The 14,412-nt window shown below is 41.9% G+C and overlaps 2 protein-coding genes across 2 annotated transcripts; both read left to right on the forward strand.

Moving 5' to 3' along the window:
* The first annotated feature begins 3,480 nt into the window (after nt 1-3,480).
* Nucleotides 3,481-10,288, forward strand: yars2 (tyrosyl-tRNA synthetase 2, mitochondrial). Its single transcript, XM_047381993.1, has 5 exons — nt 3,481-4,300; nt 6,725-6,892; nt 7,045-7,200; nt 7,391-7,561; nt 9,983-10,288. The coding sequence occupies exons 1-5, from the start codon at nt 3,513-3,515 to the stop codon at nt 10,140-10,142; spliced, it is 1,443 nt and encodes a 480-aa protein (XP_047237949.1). The 5' UTR covers nt 3,481-3,512; the 3' UTR covers nt 10,143-10,288.
* Nucleotides 10,289-11,750: 1,462 nt separating this feature from the next.
* On the forward strand, nt 11,751-14,209 carry cdkn1bb (cyclin-dependent kinase inhibitor 1Bb). Its single transcript, XM_047354742.1, has 3 exons — nt 11,751-12,585; nt 12,756-12,885; nt 14,106-14,209. Exons 1-2 carry the CDS (start codon nt 12,096-12,098, stop codon nt 12,869-12,871), a joined length of 606 nt encoding a protein of 201 aa, XP_047210698.1. The 5' UTR covers nt 11,751-12,095; the 3' UTR covers nt 12,872-12,885; nt 14,106-14,209.
* The last annotated feature ends 203 nt before the right edge of the window (nt 14,210-14,412 follow it).

The following is a 14,412-nucleotide window of genomic DNA, read 5'->3' on the forward strand; positions in this document are numbered from 1 at the left end:
AAGTGGTACCACCAGCAAGTTAAAAAAAGATAGGTAAGAAGCCAGGAATGGAAAGTTTGTACAAACAGATCCATTGGTATTAAGTAAGGGCGTCCAAAGAATCACTACTGAATTGGTCTTTAACGGTGTCATCGTTCACCTATTTGCATCAAACACCAGCTTAACACTGTTTATAAGGTAAAACGAATGTCCAATACAAAAGTGAAACGCAGCTTAGGATGTTGACATGGATAATGTATAATTCTGGATAAAGATTAAGAAAATCTGGGGAAGTGTCGGTGGGCCGAACAAACACACTGTTGAATGTGTGCCACTTTTGATGCATCAGGTTGCCCTTGATAGAAAACGATGATCAACAAAGCCTTATGTACACTCAACAGTTCACTGAATGCCAAAGTGCAATAGAAAGCTATTATGAAATTGTTAAATATAAGCTCAATTGAGAAATCCTGCCTAGTTGGCTGCTTTAGGTAGAAGATCATTTCAGTTGGGCAAAATGACAATGCAGATGTGCTCTGAGGTCTGAGTCCGTGTTTTAATTTGTATGGAAAATGTTCAGTATGGTGAAAGGAGAATGATAATCCAGTTTGTGCTTAGCAAAAGTAGTAAAAGACAGCATCAGTAACCACACTGCAATGAGTCATTGACCATTGGATGCCCTGTTAATCATACAGAGGAATAAGTCTGAATTATGGAGACACATAATTTTCTTTACCAATGTCTTTACCTAGAAAGTCTGTTTTTTTAAGCAGGAAAATTCCAGAATACACTCACTGGCCACTTTATTAGGTACACCTTGCTAGTACCGGGTTGGACCCCCTTTTGCCTTCAGAACTGCCTTAATTCGTGGTGGCATAGATTCAACAAGGTGGAAACATTCCTCAGAGAGTTTGGTCCATATTGACATGATAGCATCACACAGATGCTGCAAATTTGTCAGCTGCACATCCATGATGTGAATCTCCCGTTCCACCACATCCTAAAGGTGCTCTATTGGATTGAGATCTGGTGACTGTGGAGGCCATTTGAGTCCAGTGAACTCATTGTCATGTTCAAGAAACCAGTCTGAGATGATTCGTGCTTTATGACATGGCGCGTTATCCTGCTGGAAGTAACCATCAGAAGATGGGTACACTGTGGTCATAAAGGGATGAACATGGTCAGCAACAATACTCAGGTAGGCTGTGGCGTTGACACGATGCTCAATTGGTACTAAGGGGCCCAAAGTGTGCCAAGAAAATATCCCCCACACCATTACACCACCACGACCAGCCTGAACCGTTGATACAAGGCAGGGTGGATCCATGCTTTCATGTTGTTGACGCCAAATTCTGACCCTACCATCCGAATGTCGCAACAGAAATCAATTCAATTCAGTTTATTTTATTGATCGAGACTCATCAGACCAGGCAACGTTTTTCCAATCTTCTATTGTCCAATTTTGGTGAGCCTGTTCGAATTGTAGCCTCAGTTTTCTGTTCTTAGCTGACAGGAGTGGCACCCAGTGTGGTCTTCTGCTGCTATAGCCCATCCGCCTCAAGGTTCGACGTGTTGTGTGTTCAGAGATGATCTTCAGCATGCCTTGGTTGTAACGAGTGGCTATTTGAGTTACTGTTGTCTTTCTGTGAACTCGAACCAGTCTGGCCATTCTCCTCTGACCTCTGGCATCAACAAGGCATTTGCGCCCACAGAACTGCTGCTCACTGGATATTTTCTCTTTTTCTGACCATTTTCTGTAAACACTAGAGATGGTAGTGTGTGAAAATCCCAGTAGATCAGCAGGTTCTGAAATACTCAGACCAGCCCGTCTGGCACCAACAACCATGCCACGTTCAAAGTCACTTAAATCACTTTTCTTCCACATTCTGATGCTCAGTTTGAACTGCAGCAGATCGTCTCGACCATGTCTACATGCCTAAATGCATTGAGTTGCTGCCATGCGATTGGCTGATTAGAAATTTGCGTTAACGAGCAGTTGGACAGGTGTACCTAATAAAGTGGCCGATGAGTGTATATTCAGAATAAAATATGTACAGCGTTTCTAGTTAGAGTAACTGTCTGAAAGAAGATCTAAAACATTACTTAAATTAACACTATTTTAATTATTTTTAGATGCTTTACACATTCGGTTGTCAATACGCATATCAAAAAGTGGAACTTTGTGCATCCCATTACATCTTGCATAAAACTAACAGCATTTCAGATGAAGAACGTCATACCAAGTCAAATATGTTGATTTTGTGTTGGTTTTGGGCAGTTTTGCTTCCACAAGAAATTGGATGTCTTGCCGTAATTGATGAAACCACAAATTCTTCTCTGACAAAAAAAATCTGGTTGGTTTGAACAGCCTTTCTTACCTCGATGAATGAAATCAACATTTAAAAATTGACAAAAGCCAAACGAGAAGAAATATGTAAAGAAGCAAATAGTTTTTCACAGCACTATACATGTTCTGTTGTCTATATGTTTCATGCCGGAAGATTATTGGTGACACACTGCCTCCAACCTCTGCTTCCATGTGTAAGTATTCATTTATATTTCTGTAAATAATTTGGTCCTTACAAAAGTGGTGATAATATAAAGATAAATGAAATACCATCTGCATAAACTGCTTTGTTGTTTTTGAGATTGGAGCTGTTTTAAGACAGTAGAAGTCCACTTTGGTCTTGTTTGCTTCATCAACTGGTACCAACTAATCTGAATCTATACTAAATGAAGTGCCAAAAGTGTCATCTACTCCAGATAAGACATGTGTCTAAACCTTTAGAATCCCACTTAAAAAATTCTAAACCATCCCTGTAATGCAGTGGTTCCCAATCAGCTTCTAACCCACAAAATGACGATGGAGGAGAGTTGTGACCCCGGACCCTTGTTATGGATGTATGATTCTGTGGCCTTTTCTAATCATCTCTTTGCTGCCCTAATTAAATATCTCTGCCCTTGTTGCTTATCTGCTGCACCGCTCACTGCTACAGCTTACACAACATAACTGTTGATTTCACATAAGATGCAACACATAGTCAAAGATAAACTGATACAAGAGGATGACACCCTTTAGGAGGACAGGCATAGATAAAAGCAGGACTCATGCTCCTCTCGGCTCATCCCTAAGATGGGCTGAGGGGAGCCCGGTACCGAAGGTGAATGTCACTCTGTATCTGTTCAATTGTATACTCTGTACACTGATCATTTTGGCATTAAATCTTGATTTTATACTTAACCATTTCTCATTATTTCACAAGGTAAATACTTTGCTGGTTTTACCGGTTGGGTCTCGGAACTGGAGAGGAACGGACTAGGTGGTGGACAGCGAGGAAAAAGAGTAAATACTCCCATTTTACAACACCTTTATGGCGTTGCTTTAATTCTATCGTTTCTGTTATTTTAATTTCTGAAAAGGATAAGACATGTCTGCTGTTGCTCTGTTTCAGAACCACTCCAGCAGGGGGCACTCTACATTTATTAAATGATCAGAAACGCTCCTCTTCCCCCTTCTCGTCACATTGTCCAACATGGCGGTGTCCATGCTCAGGATACGCTGTTGTGTTTCACGGCATGCGTCCTGTAGCCGCCTTAAACGAGCACGTATTTTTCTCACACTCGGGTCTAAATTTCACTGCTCCGCTCCTGCCTCCAGCGAACTGCTCTTTTCTCTACATAAACGCGGTGTTCTGAAGGACTCTTTCCCAGAAAAAGCAGCGCAAGACCAGCTTCCGCGGCTGCTTCAGTCCGTTCCTCAGACTGTATACTGCGGCTTCGACCCCACAGCCGACAGCCTCCATGTGGGCAACCTGCTCGCCATCATCGGCCTGCTGCACTTCCGGAGCGCCGGGCATCACGTCCTCGCACTGCTTGGGGGGGCCACGGCGCAAATAGGGGATCCGAGCGGGAAGACGAGCGAGAGGGAGCGGCTGTCGGCGGACGTGGTGGAGGAGAACACACGAGGCATCCGGGAGAGCATCCAGAGGATTTTCACGAACCACGAGGTGCTTTTCCACGACAGCTCCAGGCCGCTGGGAACAGTGAACGTGTTGGACAACCGCAGCTGGTATAAGAGCTGGGGGGTGGTGGACTTTCTGTCGGAGACCGGCAGGTACTTCAGGATGGGGACCATGCTCAGCCGCCACAGCGTGCAATCCCGGTTGAGGAGCGCAGACGGTATGAGCCTGACAGAGTTCACCTACCAGGTGTTCCAAGCTTATGACTTCTACCACCTGAACCAAATTTACGGCTGCAGGATTCAGCTCGGAGGCACCGACCAGCTGGGCAATTTGATGTCTGGCCATGAGTATATTCACAAGTAAATGTCCATCCAGCGTTGTTCCAGGCTGCATATGGAAATCGGAAAATGAAACGAGCGAATATCCTATGTTATATTCGATATCCACACATCTCCAAATAATTAGTTGCAGGTTTCAAACTGCTCTGCCTTGCAGAAATATTTAAACCCTCTGCATTTTTTCACAACACAACAGTCTCATTGGATACAAGGCACAGATTCTCAATTGGATTTAGGTCTGGACTTTGACTGGGCCATTCTAACACAGGAATATACTTTGATCTAAGCTACTCTACTGTTACTTTGACTATATGTTAAGGGTTTTTGTCCACCTGAAAAGTGAATTTCTACACCAATTTCAAGTCTTTTGCATCCTCTTAACAGGTTTTATTTAAGAATGATCTTATTATTGCCCATCCATCTTCCCTTCCACACAGTCCCCTCTGGAGTAAAGCATCATCACTGCATGATGCTGCCACCACCATATTTCACCATGTGGTAGGAGTTTTTAAACTCCTGTTCAGTTTTAGTTTTTAGGCACACATTGTGTTTTGTACGCAGGATAAAAAGTTCAAATTTGATCTCATCTGACTAGAGCCGCTCTTCTTGGCTGCTTCTCTGATTAATGCTGTCCTTGTCTGGCCTGTCAGTTTAGGTGGACGGCCATGTCTTGGTAGGTTTGTAGTTGCCATGCTCTTTCCTGTATTTGGATGATGACTTGGACAGCACTCCATGAGATGTGTAATGGGATGTTATTTTATCCCTTGACTCGTAATTTAAACTTCTTCACAGCTTCATCTCTGACTTGTCTGCTGTGTTCAGTGGTCTTCATGATGCCATTTGTTCTCTAAACAAACGTCTGAGGCTTTCCAAGTACGTCCGTATTTAGACACACACAAGAGACCCGATTTACTCATATTTGTTTTTCACTTCACAATTATACTAGACTGTGTTGGTCTATCACATCAAATCCCAATTTAATACATCAATGTTTATGGTTGCAACTTTACAAATGTGGAGAGGTTCGTGGGGTGTGAATATTTTTCAAGGCACTGTATGTAAATCTAAAACGTACAGGCTAGTTTTCCAAATGTACTTGATATCAGTAAAATTCATATCGTCCATCACCAGAACCGAACATTCAGTTGGTACCAGCGGAGCGGTTGGATGCCAGATCAGAAGTATAAGTGTCATTCTTCAAAAACAGAAGGCTAAATAAATGTGCAGTAGGTTCCACAGGATTTCTGCTAGTCCTGTTTGACTTCACCACTCCTTGTAAATTCATATGATGACATGGAACCAGTTTCCTTTTTGGCTTAAGACCTGTATGTTATCTCTTTTAAGGCTGTAAATACTTCCCTTCCTGACCAAAGTGAAGAAATATTCATAAATTGCACGTATTGTGTTTATATGCTAGAGCCTCCGTTGATGAGGCGCTCGCTCCACCTCTACACCGCCTCTAGGTTGCATGTTTTTAACAGAAACGTGACAAAAATGGGCCTGCTGTTGTTTTTGAAGCTTCACCTCCAAACTAGAAACTCTTAATTTTCTGTGTATGTATGCATGCACTCAGTAGGCACTCCAGACTGAAGTAGTGATAGCATAGTCTTCAGCTCAGTCCACATAATGTGGCTAATTAAAGGTCAGGTTAGTTTTTTGGGGTTTTTTTCCAGCGAGGAGGAAGTTAGAAGTATTGCATGAGAACAAGCGTAGAGACCTAAAAACTGGCACCTGGAGCGCTCCAGGTGAGCGGCACTAACAGTAACCGTACGTTACAGCAGTTACTCACAACATGTAGTTTAGCCCTAAAAGGTCACTTTAAGCTAATGCTATACTCTAGGTGGATGGAAGGAAGGTATAAATATCGATGGCGCCGCTGCAGTCAAACAGTATTTTTCCTCATGCTTTCAAGATTGGGCTGCACGGTGGTGCAGTTGGTAGCACTGTTGCGTTGTAGCAAGAAGGTCCTGGGTTCAATTCCCAGGCTGGGGTCTTTCTGCATGGAGTTTGCATGTTCTCACCGGGTACTCCGGCTTCCTCCCACAGTCCAAAGACATGCCTGTTAGGTTAATTGGTCACTCTAAATTTCCCTCAGGTGTATGAATGAGTGTGTGCATGGTTGTTTGTGTGTTGCCCTGCGATGGACTGGCGATCTGTCCAGGGTGTACCCTGCCTCTCGCCCATAGACTGCTGGAGATAGGCACCAGCTCCCCCGCGACCCACTATGGAATAAGCGGTAGAAAATGACTGACTGACTTTCAAGATTGTCAAGTTTTTTGGCTGTAAAATATGATATATTAATCATGGGGTGAGGGGAATAATCAATCTGGCCCTGTTTCTGCTTTCCCTAATCACATGATACGCTCTGTAATTTAGTCTAACCATATTCTCCCTTGTAGCCATTCAAGTTGATTTTGCTACTGTGTTTTTTTTTTTATTTTTTAGAGTAACTGGTGAGGAGGTGTACGGCCTGACAATCCCGTTGGTGACCAGCTCTGCTGGTGACAAGCTGGGCAAAACCGCAGGCAACGCGGTGTGGCTCAATAGAGACAAGACGTCCCCCTTTGAGCTCTACCAGTTCTTTCTCCGACAGCCAGATGCAAGTGTGGAGGGGTACGTGGAGAAGAAAGCTATCAGCTCCTTTTATAATTCACATATACCTGAATGAAATGGACTGCAAACCCCTTCGCCCTGCCTGTTTTGCTCATAATATTCCAGCTGTTCTGTAAGGGGAAGCTGAAGTATATTGTGTGGATATTTTGCAGATACTTGAAGTTGTTCACTTTTTTGCCTCTGGCGGAGGTAGAGAGGCTGATGGAGCAGCAGAGGGAGAATCCAAGCAAACGTCTCGCCCACAAACGACTGGCTGCAGAAGTGACCAAACTGGTGCATGGAAAGGAGGGCCTTGAGAGTGCTAAAAGGTCTGAACTGGTCTCTGTAGGTTTGGCTCTAGACGTTCTTCTGTGCTTTACACCAGCAGCTCATTCAACTGTAGGAAACTACAGAGAGGTTCTGACTTATAAGACTCCCCTCTGTGCAGTGACAGAGAAATGTGATGCTTCCTATGAGCACATTTCTGATCTCTAAAAGCAGGTTCATTTGTCCCTGCAGATGTACCAACGCGTTGTATCACAGCAGCGTGCAGGCTTTGGAGCAAATGAGCGACAAGGAGCTTCAGGAACTCTTCAGGGAGGCTCCTTTCCATGAGCTGTTTTTGGAGCCAGGGACCACCGTCATAGACGCCTGCCGCAAGGTCAGGGCTATCCCCGATGGACCCAGGGGGTAGGTACCTCAGTCTTGGCATATTTAAATAGAGCTCTAGTGGTTGTGAGGTTGCTCTTCTTCAGCAGTTACAGAGAAGCTGGTCAAAGCTGTAGAATGGACCTAAACACAAGACAACCCTAAAAGGTAAAATGTTAGAACAGGGGTGTCAAAGTCCATTCCTCGAGGGCCTACAGGTCCTTCTCAAAATATTAGCATATTGTGATAAAGTTCATTATTTTCCATAATGTCATGATGAAAATTTAACATTCATATATTTTAGATTCCTTGCACACTAACTGAAATATTTCAGGTCTTTTATTGTCTTAATACGGATGATTTTGGCATACAGCTCATGAAAACCCAAAATTCCTATCTCACAAAATTAGCATATTTCATCTGACCAATAAAAGAAAAGTGTTTTTAATACAAAAAACTTCAACCTTCAAATAATCATGTACAGTTATGCACTCAATACTTGGTCGGGAATCCTTTTGCAGAAATGACTGCTTCAATGCGGCGTGGCATGGAGGCAATCAGCCTGTGGCACTGCTGAGGTCTTATGGAGGCCCAGGATGCTTCGATAGCGGCCTTTAGCTCATCCAGAGTGTTGGGTCTTGAGTCTCTCAACGTTCTCTTCACAATATCCCACAGATTCTCTATGGGGTTCAGGTCAGGAGAGTTGGCAGGCCAATTGAGCACAGTGATACCATGGTCAGTAAACCATTTACCAGTGGTTTTGGCACTGTGAGCAGGTGCCAGGTCGTGCTGAAAAATGAAATCTTCATCTCCATAAAGCTTTTCAGCAGATGGAAGCATGAAGTGCTCCAAAATCTCCTGATAGCTAGCTGCATTGACCCTGCCCTTGATAAAACACAGTGGACCAACACCAGCAGCTGACACGGCACCCCAGACCATCACTGACTGTGGGTACTTGACACTGGACTTCTGGCATTTTGGCATTTCCTTCTCCCCAGTCTTCCTCCAGACTCTGGCACCTTGATTTCCAAATGACATGCAGAATTTGCTTTCATCCGAAAAAAGTACTTTGGACCACTGAGCAACAGTCCAGTGCTGCTTCTCTGTAGCCCAGGTCTGGGGAATGCGGCACCTGTAGCCCATTTCCTGCACACGCCTGTGCACGGTGGCTCTGGATGTTTCTACTCTAGACTCAGTCCACTGCTTCCGCAGGTCCCCCAAGGTCTGGAATCGGCCCTTCTCCACAATCTTCCTCAGGGTCCGGTCACCTCTTCTCGTTGTGCAGCGTTTTCTGCCACACTTTTTCCTTCCCACTGACTTCCCACTGAGGTGCCTTGATACAGCACTCTGGGAACAGCCTATTCGTTCAGAAATGTCTTTCTGTGTCTTACCCTCTTGCTTGAGGGTGTCAATAGTGGCCTTCTGGACAGCAGTCAGGTTGGCAGTCTTACCCATGATTGGGGTTTTGAGTGATGAACCAGGCTGGGAGTTTTAAAGGCCTCAGGAATCTTTTGCAGGTGTTTAGAATTAACTCGTTGATTCAGATGATTAGGTTCATAGCTCGTTTAGAGACCCTTTTAATGATATGCTAATTTTGTGAGATAGGAATTTTGGGTTTTCATGAGCTGTATGCCAAAATCATCCGTATTAAGACAATAAAAGACCTGAAATATTTCAGTTAGTGTGCAATGAATCTAAAATATATGAATGTTAAATTTTCATCATGACATTATGGAAAATAATGAACTTCATCACAATATGCTAATATTTTGAGAAGGACCTGTATGTTCTGCAACTATTGAACGTGTCCTTGGTCCAATACACCAGAATCAAATGGCTGAATTGTCTCTTAAGAACTAGTCAAAGTCTTCCTAATGGCCTAATTGTTTCATTCAGGTGTATTGAAGAAGAGAGTAAAAGTAACAGGACATAACCCCCCAAAGACTTGAGTTTGGCACCCTTGTGTTAGAGGCTCCAGCAGAGCAGCGTCCCTAAACATACATCTGGAGCTGTAGTCAAAGTTTGTGTTGCAACGGCCCAGTCAAAGTCCAACCCTAAATCTACTTTAGAATGTTTGGCAACATGTGAAAATTGCCCTTCGCAGATGTGAATCTGACTGAGATTGAGCGATTTATTTTATTTTTATTTTCATTTTTTTTAATGAAAAGGCAAAAACCTTGTCTAGATGTGTAAAGCCTATAGAGAAATACCCTACAAGACTTGGATCTGTACCTCCAGCTAAATGTGGTTCTACGAATTATTGACTTAAGGGGAGCTGAATGAGAATTCACACAGTTTTTAGATTTCTGCCTGTAAGAATCTGTAAAGTAATATTTAAAATTAGGCAAAGGAGGGAGTAAAACCATGACATGGCTTTTTTCATTTATTATGCAAAAAAAATGGTTAAAATGTGTTTCAAAAGTTTGATGTTCCTGAATCTGACTGTGCAACACTTGTGTTCAGGTATCAGATGATCTCAGATGGAGCAGTATGGATTAACCACAAAAGGGAAGAAAAACCACAGCAGGTCCTGATCCCCAAACTCCACATCCTGTCTAACGGACTCACCCTGCTCAGAGTGGGCAAAAAAAACTTTTACATCATCAAATGGCTCAGCCTCTGAGGCTGCCTGATTGACTGACAGGGAAGGTAGGAGGAAAACTTCAGGAGAGAATGGGGAGATGCTGATGGACTCATGAATTACTGTGCATTTAGTGTTATATATATGCTGTTTCTCTAAAGATTTGTTATTAAAAATCATTTATTGAAGAGATATTTTCTGTTGACTTGCTGCTGCTGTAGAGAACTCTAGAGGGCGACATTGCCTGTGTGGTGGTCCGTAAGAGATCCTCATGTGCACCACTTATCCTGGCGTAACCCTTCGGGTAAACAGTTGCTTACAATTGAACTAAATTGCGTCATTTCTCCCAAAAATCTTATGGCCCTTTTTTAACAAATATTTTAAAATATTTTAATTTAAATATGATTCAAGCATTGCTTTATTGCAGCTTTTTTATTCTTATGCTGTAGAAAATGTAACCTTGCACACATCATGAGGACACAACTACTTAATTTTGAGGAAAACAGATGTATGATACAGTTTGAGATCAAAACTAACTTTTACTTAACCTACATAAATGTTATATTTTTCTTTCTCGTCCAATCTTGCTTTTTGATGTTTATTGCTTGCTTTCCTGGAAGTGTGTGTGAAGTTTTTCAAAAACAAAATTTTTTTAATTTAAAAATTTTACATTTGCCAATTTTTAATATTAAAACATTTACTTGTATAGCTCTTTCAATCAACTGCTGTGCTGACAGAAATCAATAACAATGGCAAGAGTACACATATAATTAAAGAGCAAACACACTCAAAGATACAATCAAATGTATGTGGCATTTTGTCCATAGTGTCTGGTGTTATATATATATATATATATTGTGTATTATAGATATAGATAATACACAATACAAAATTATGTCTCTATTACTGGTTTTAGGAACAATTTTAAATCTAAGTTGAGAGTCTGTTCATGTGCTGGATCCTAGATTGGCTACAGCTGCAGCAGAGCCGACAATCAAAGAGGGGAACTGAAAATGTGAGTTTTGCTTAGGTCAAAAACTGAACCAGGAGACTATTTCACAGCTTTCTGCCTTAAACTGTGAAGACACTCATCTTTTGGTTTCAAACAATTAACAAAGAAGTTCAGTCGGCTATAAAATCCAGATTAACCATAGACATTGTTTGCTCATATGATTAGGTTGAAACATCAAATTTTATTTTACAGTGTGTATCTAACAATCAATATAGTTGTAGTTTGCATACATATATAAAAAAAACTTGTGTAAAAACTTGTCCAAAACTGGCTCTAGACCAGTGGACCACATGCTGTTTAATCTGGCCCTGTTTTTATTATTACATAACAATATTATAAAAAACCTAAAGTAAAATAATAAAACAAACTCAAAATGCATCTTAAAAAACAGTTTAAACGGCACGTTCCAATCCGACGCAGTCATCACAAAACATTGACGCTCTGATACTATTTTCGTTACTAAGTAATTTGTTTTAATTAATAAATCTCTACCGATCAATATCATGTCGAAATTTGAGCTTATGTACAAAGTTGCCCAGATAAATGCTGTCGCTTAAAAAAAAAAAGAAAAAACGTGGGCGGGGCCTCTGCATCTGGCCAATGAAAGACCTTCTTGGCATTTAAATAGCTCAGTGTGTCAATCACGTCGCGCTGGCCCTCCTCCCTCCGAGACCAGCCTCCCTTCTCAGTCCCTACTACGCCTCTCAATCGCCATATTGGGTACTGAGAGGTTACTCTGCAGTTTCTCTCAGTGCGGGACGAGCGCCTTCGGTTCCTCTGCAGTTTGTTTTCATGATTTGCGGGAACTATCTTCGGCGTCAGAACACCGCAGAAGCCATTTGCGCCTCCAGGTTGACGTGCGCATGGCATAAGCCGTTTCACGCTTGTTTCGGATCTTTTCCCCCGTGACGAGGAGATACCCGTGGTTTGGTTTTTTTTTTTTTTTTTTTTCTCTCCTACGCTCCAGCGACGAGTTTTTTCTTATGAAAACCGGACGCTCCTGGCTGCTCGAAGATTCAGCATTTTTGGGGGGTAAAATGTCAGACGTTCGACTTTCAAACGGAAGCCCGACGTTGGAACGGACGGAGCCCCGAGTGTCGGAGCACCCGAAGCCGTCAGCCTGCCGCAGCCTCTTCGGCTCGGTGGACCATGAAGAGTTAAAGAGGGATTTAAAGGGACACATGTGGGAGCTGCAGGAGGCTGCGGCCGCTAAGTGGGGCTTCGACTTCGCCAGTGACAAGCCGCTGTCTAACGCCAGGCTCACATGGGAACTAGTGGACTCCGCGGAGATCCCGGATTTCTACGTGCGGCCCCCGCGGAGGGAGAAAGGCGTCGGCTCTGGGAATAACAATGTGGATCTAAACGGGAATCATAGCTGTGTTCTGGTGGTTCCGAGCGAAGATCAGAGCATCTCAGACGTTCAGACGGAGTGTACGGAGCAGTGCGCGGGGCTGAGGAAAAGACCATGTCACGGTACTACATTTGCATCAAATGACATGTTTTTTTTAGCCAGAATGCCCTGACGTGTAACAGATAGGCTTAGTGCCTACAATGTTGGCATTTCCGTCTCGTAAATATATCAATATAGAAGGAAAAATGAACAAATAAGAAGCTTATTTAAAAAAAAAACAATTTTTTCGCAGACCCTACGGCGCAAAGTAAGAGGTCACGCAGCAGCCCAGATGAAGTTAGTTGTCCAAGCCTGAGCCACTCTGTTGAACACACACCCAGAAAGTCAAGTCCCAAGAGACAAACGTGAGGAATAACGAAACGGTAAGAAAATGATCTAGAGTTCTCTTCGCCTTTATAATTACATGTTGTGATCATTACAAATGTCAGAGAGACGCACATAATGTTTAATCGGTGAATAAAAAAACATTCTTCTCTACCTGTGGCCTTTAAAGACGCAGCTTTTACACAACAAATTTGGATTAAATCAATTTAAACTACCAAACTTCGGGCTGCCTCTGCTGGTGTATTATTTTTGTTTAAAAATAAGTTTTGCTTTACTAAAACCAGACAAATATTAAGAAAGAAAGCAAGATAAAAAAAAAAATAATAATAATAATAATAAACTGCGCTGGGCATTATTTTTAGCCCGTTCACTGCAGCTGTTTCACTGCTGCTCTGTTTCGTACCAAACTGTAAACAAGTGCTGAACAACAGTGTAGTAGTAACACGTCAGCAGCCACTGCCCTCAGCGCAGAGCAGAACAGGGACGGAAAGGGGCTGGTCTCTGAGAGCTGCAAAAACACACACGCTCTGCACACACTACTGTTACAACACACACCTCTTTCACTAAGAGGGAGTGGAGTGTGCAGCAGAGTGGGTCTGAAGTCAAGTGGGTCACAGTGAAGTTAGGCTCAGGTTTAAAATTTCTAAAGCAGCTTTTTAGTGGTTTGATGAGAAATGTCCAGGTTTTAGATGAGAACAAATATTATTTTACATTTTAAAAGATAAAGTATGTTTTTTAGTAATTGCATTGGATTGTGGACAGCATAGGACTGGGATGTTGTTAGAATTAACTTGTTTTTCACAAAAAAATATAATTTGTAATTTTTATTTATTTATTTTTTTAGTGTGTAGGGTTTTGTGTATTTTTATATTTATTTCTGATATATTAAGATATGAGTATATAATTGAAAAATGGACAGTTAAATTAAACTGCACTTCAGTTGTATTTGTACAAGTGAAAATAATTGACTTGATGCTCCACAAAAATAGAGATGAAATACAAAAACAGGTTCTAGAAAAAACCCACAAAAACAGACTAAATGAACAAGTTTTGCATTTAAAAATTATTATGAAGGCTTTCTGCTTTAAGTGACTTCATAATAATGCTCTTTTTTGGGTTTTGTTTCTCTGCAGAAAAAAAATGACCCTTCAAATTATTCGATTTTTTTAAAATATAATTTTTATAAGAAAATTTTACACAATATTCTATCGTACTGACTTGCAGCATTTTTCTCTCTCTCCTTCATTCTGCATCACAGAGAAGATGACCCCCCCCACTCCACTCTGTTTTCCTTGAACATGGGAGACCTCAGTGTTGGCTTTTTTTTTTTTTTTTTTCCTTTGGACGAGGATCTACGCAGCATCAGAAACATATCAGCTCTCCTGAATACTGGGGAGGACGCTGTTGAAGCACTGAATAGAAACACTAAAGTTGTGGCACTCAATTAAATGTTACTGCCTCTAACAGCAGTCAATGTAGCAGTGTGCAATTAGGTTTAATTTCCTTTTTTGCTCCTTTTGTTGTTTTTTTTTTCTTAATTTTTTTACTACCTGTGTGTATATAAA

This window comes from Girardinichthys multiradiatus, chromosome 2 (assembly GCF_021462225.1).
Source record: "Girardinichthys multiradiatus isolate DD_20200921_A chromosome 2, DD_fGirMul_XY1, whole genome shotgun sequence".
Lineage (NCBI taxonomy): Eukaryota > Metazoa > Chordata > Actinopteri > Cyprinodontiformes > Goodeidae > Girardinichthys > Girardinichthys multiradiatus.

Bases quoted from the DNA above. Each gene is read 5' to 3' on its own strand.
- yars2 (XM_047381993.1), top strand. From the start codon at position 3,513: ATGGCGGTGTCCATGCTCAGGATACGCTGTTGTGTTTCACGGCATGCG. The intron at 6,893-7,044 runs GTACGTGGAGAA...GATATTTTGCAG, and splicing joins CCAGATGCAAGTGTGGAGGG to ATACTTGAAGTTGTTCACTT. The intron at 7,562-9,982 runs GTAGGTACCTCA...ACTTGTGTTCAG, and splicing joins ATCCCCGATGGACCCAGGGG to GTATCAGATGATCTCAGATG.
- cdkn1bb (XM_047354742.1), top strand. From the start codon at position 12,096: ATGAAAACCGGACGCTCCTGGCTGCTCGAAGATTCAGCATTTTTGGGG. The intron at 12,586-12,755 runs GTACTACATTTG...ATTTTTTCGCAG, and splicing joins GAGGAAAAGACCATGTCACG to ACCCTACGGCGCAAAGTAAG.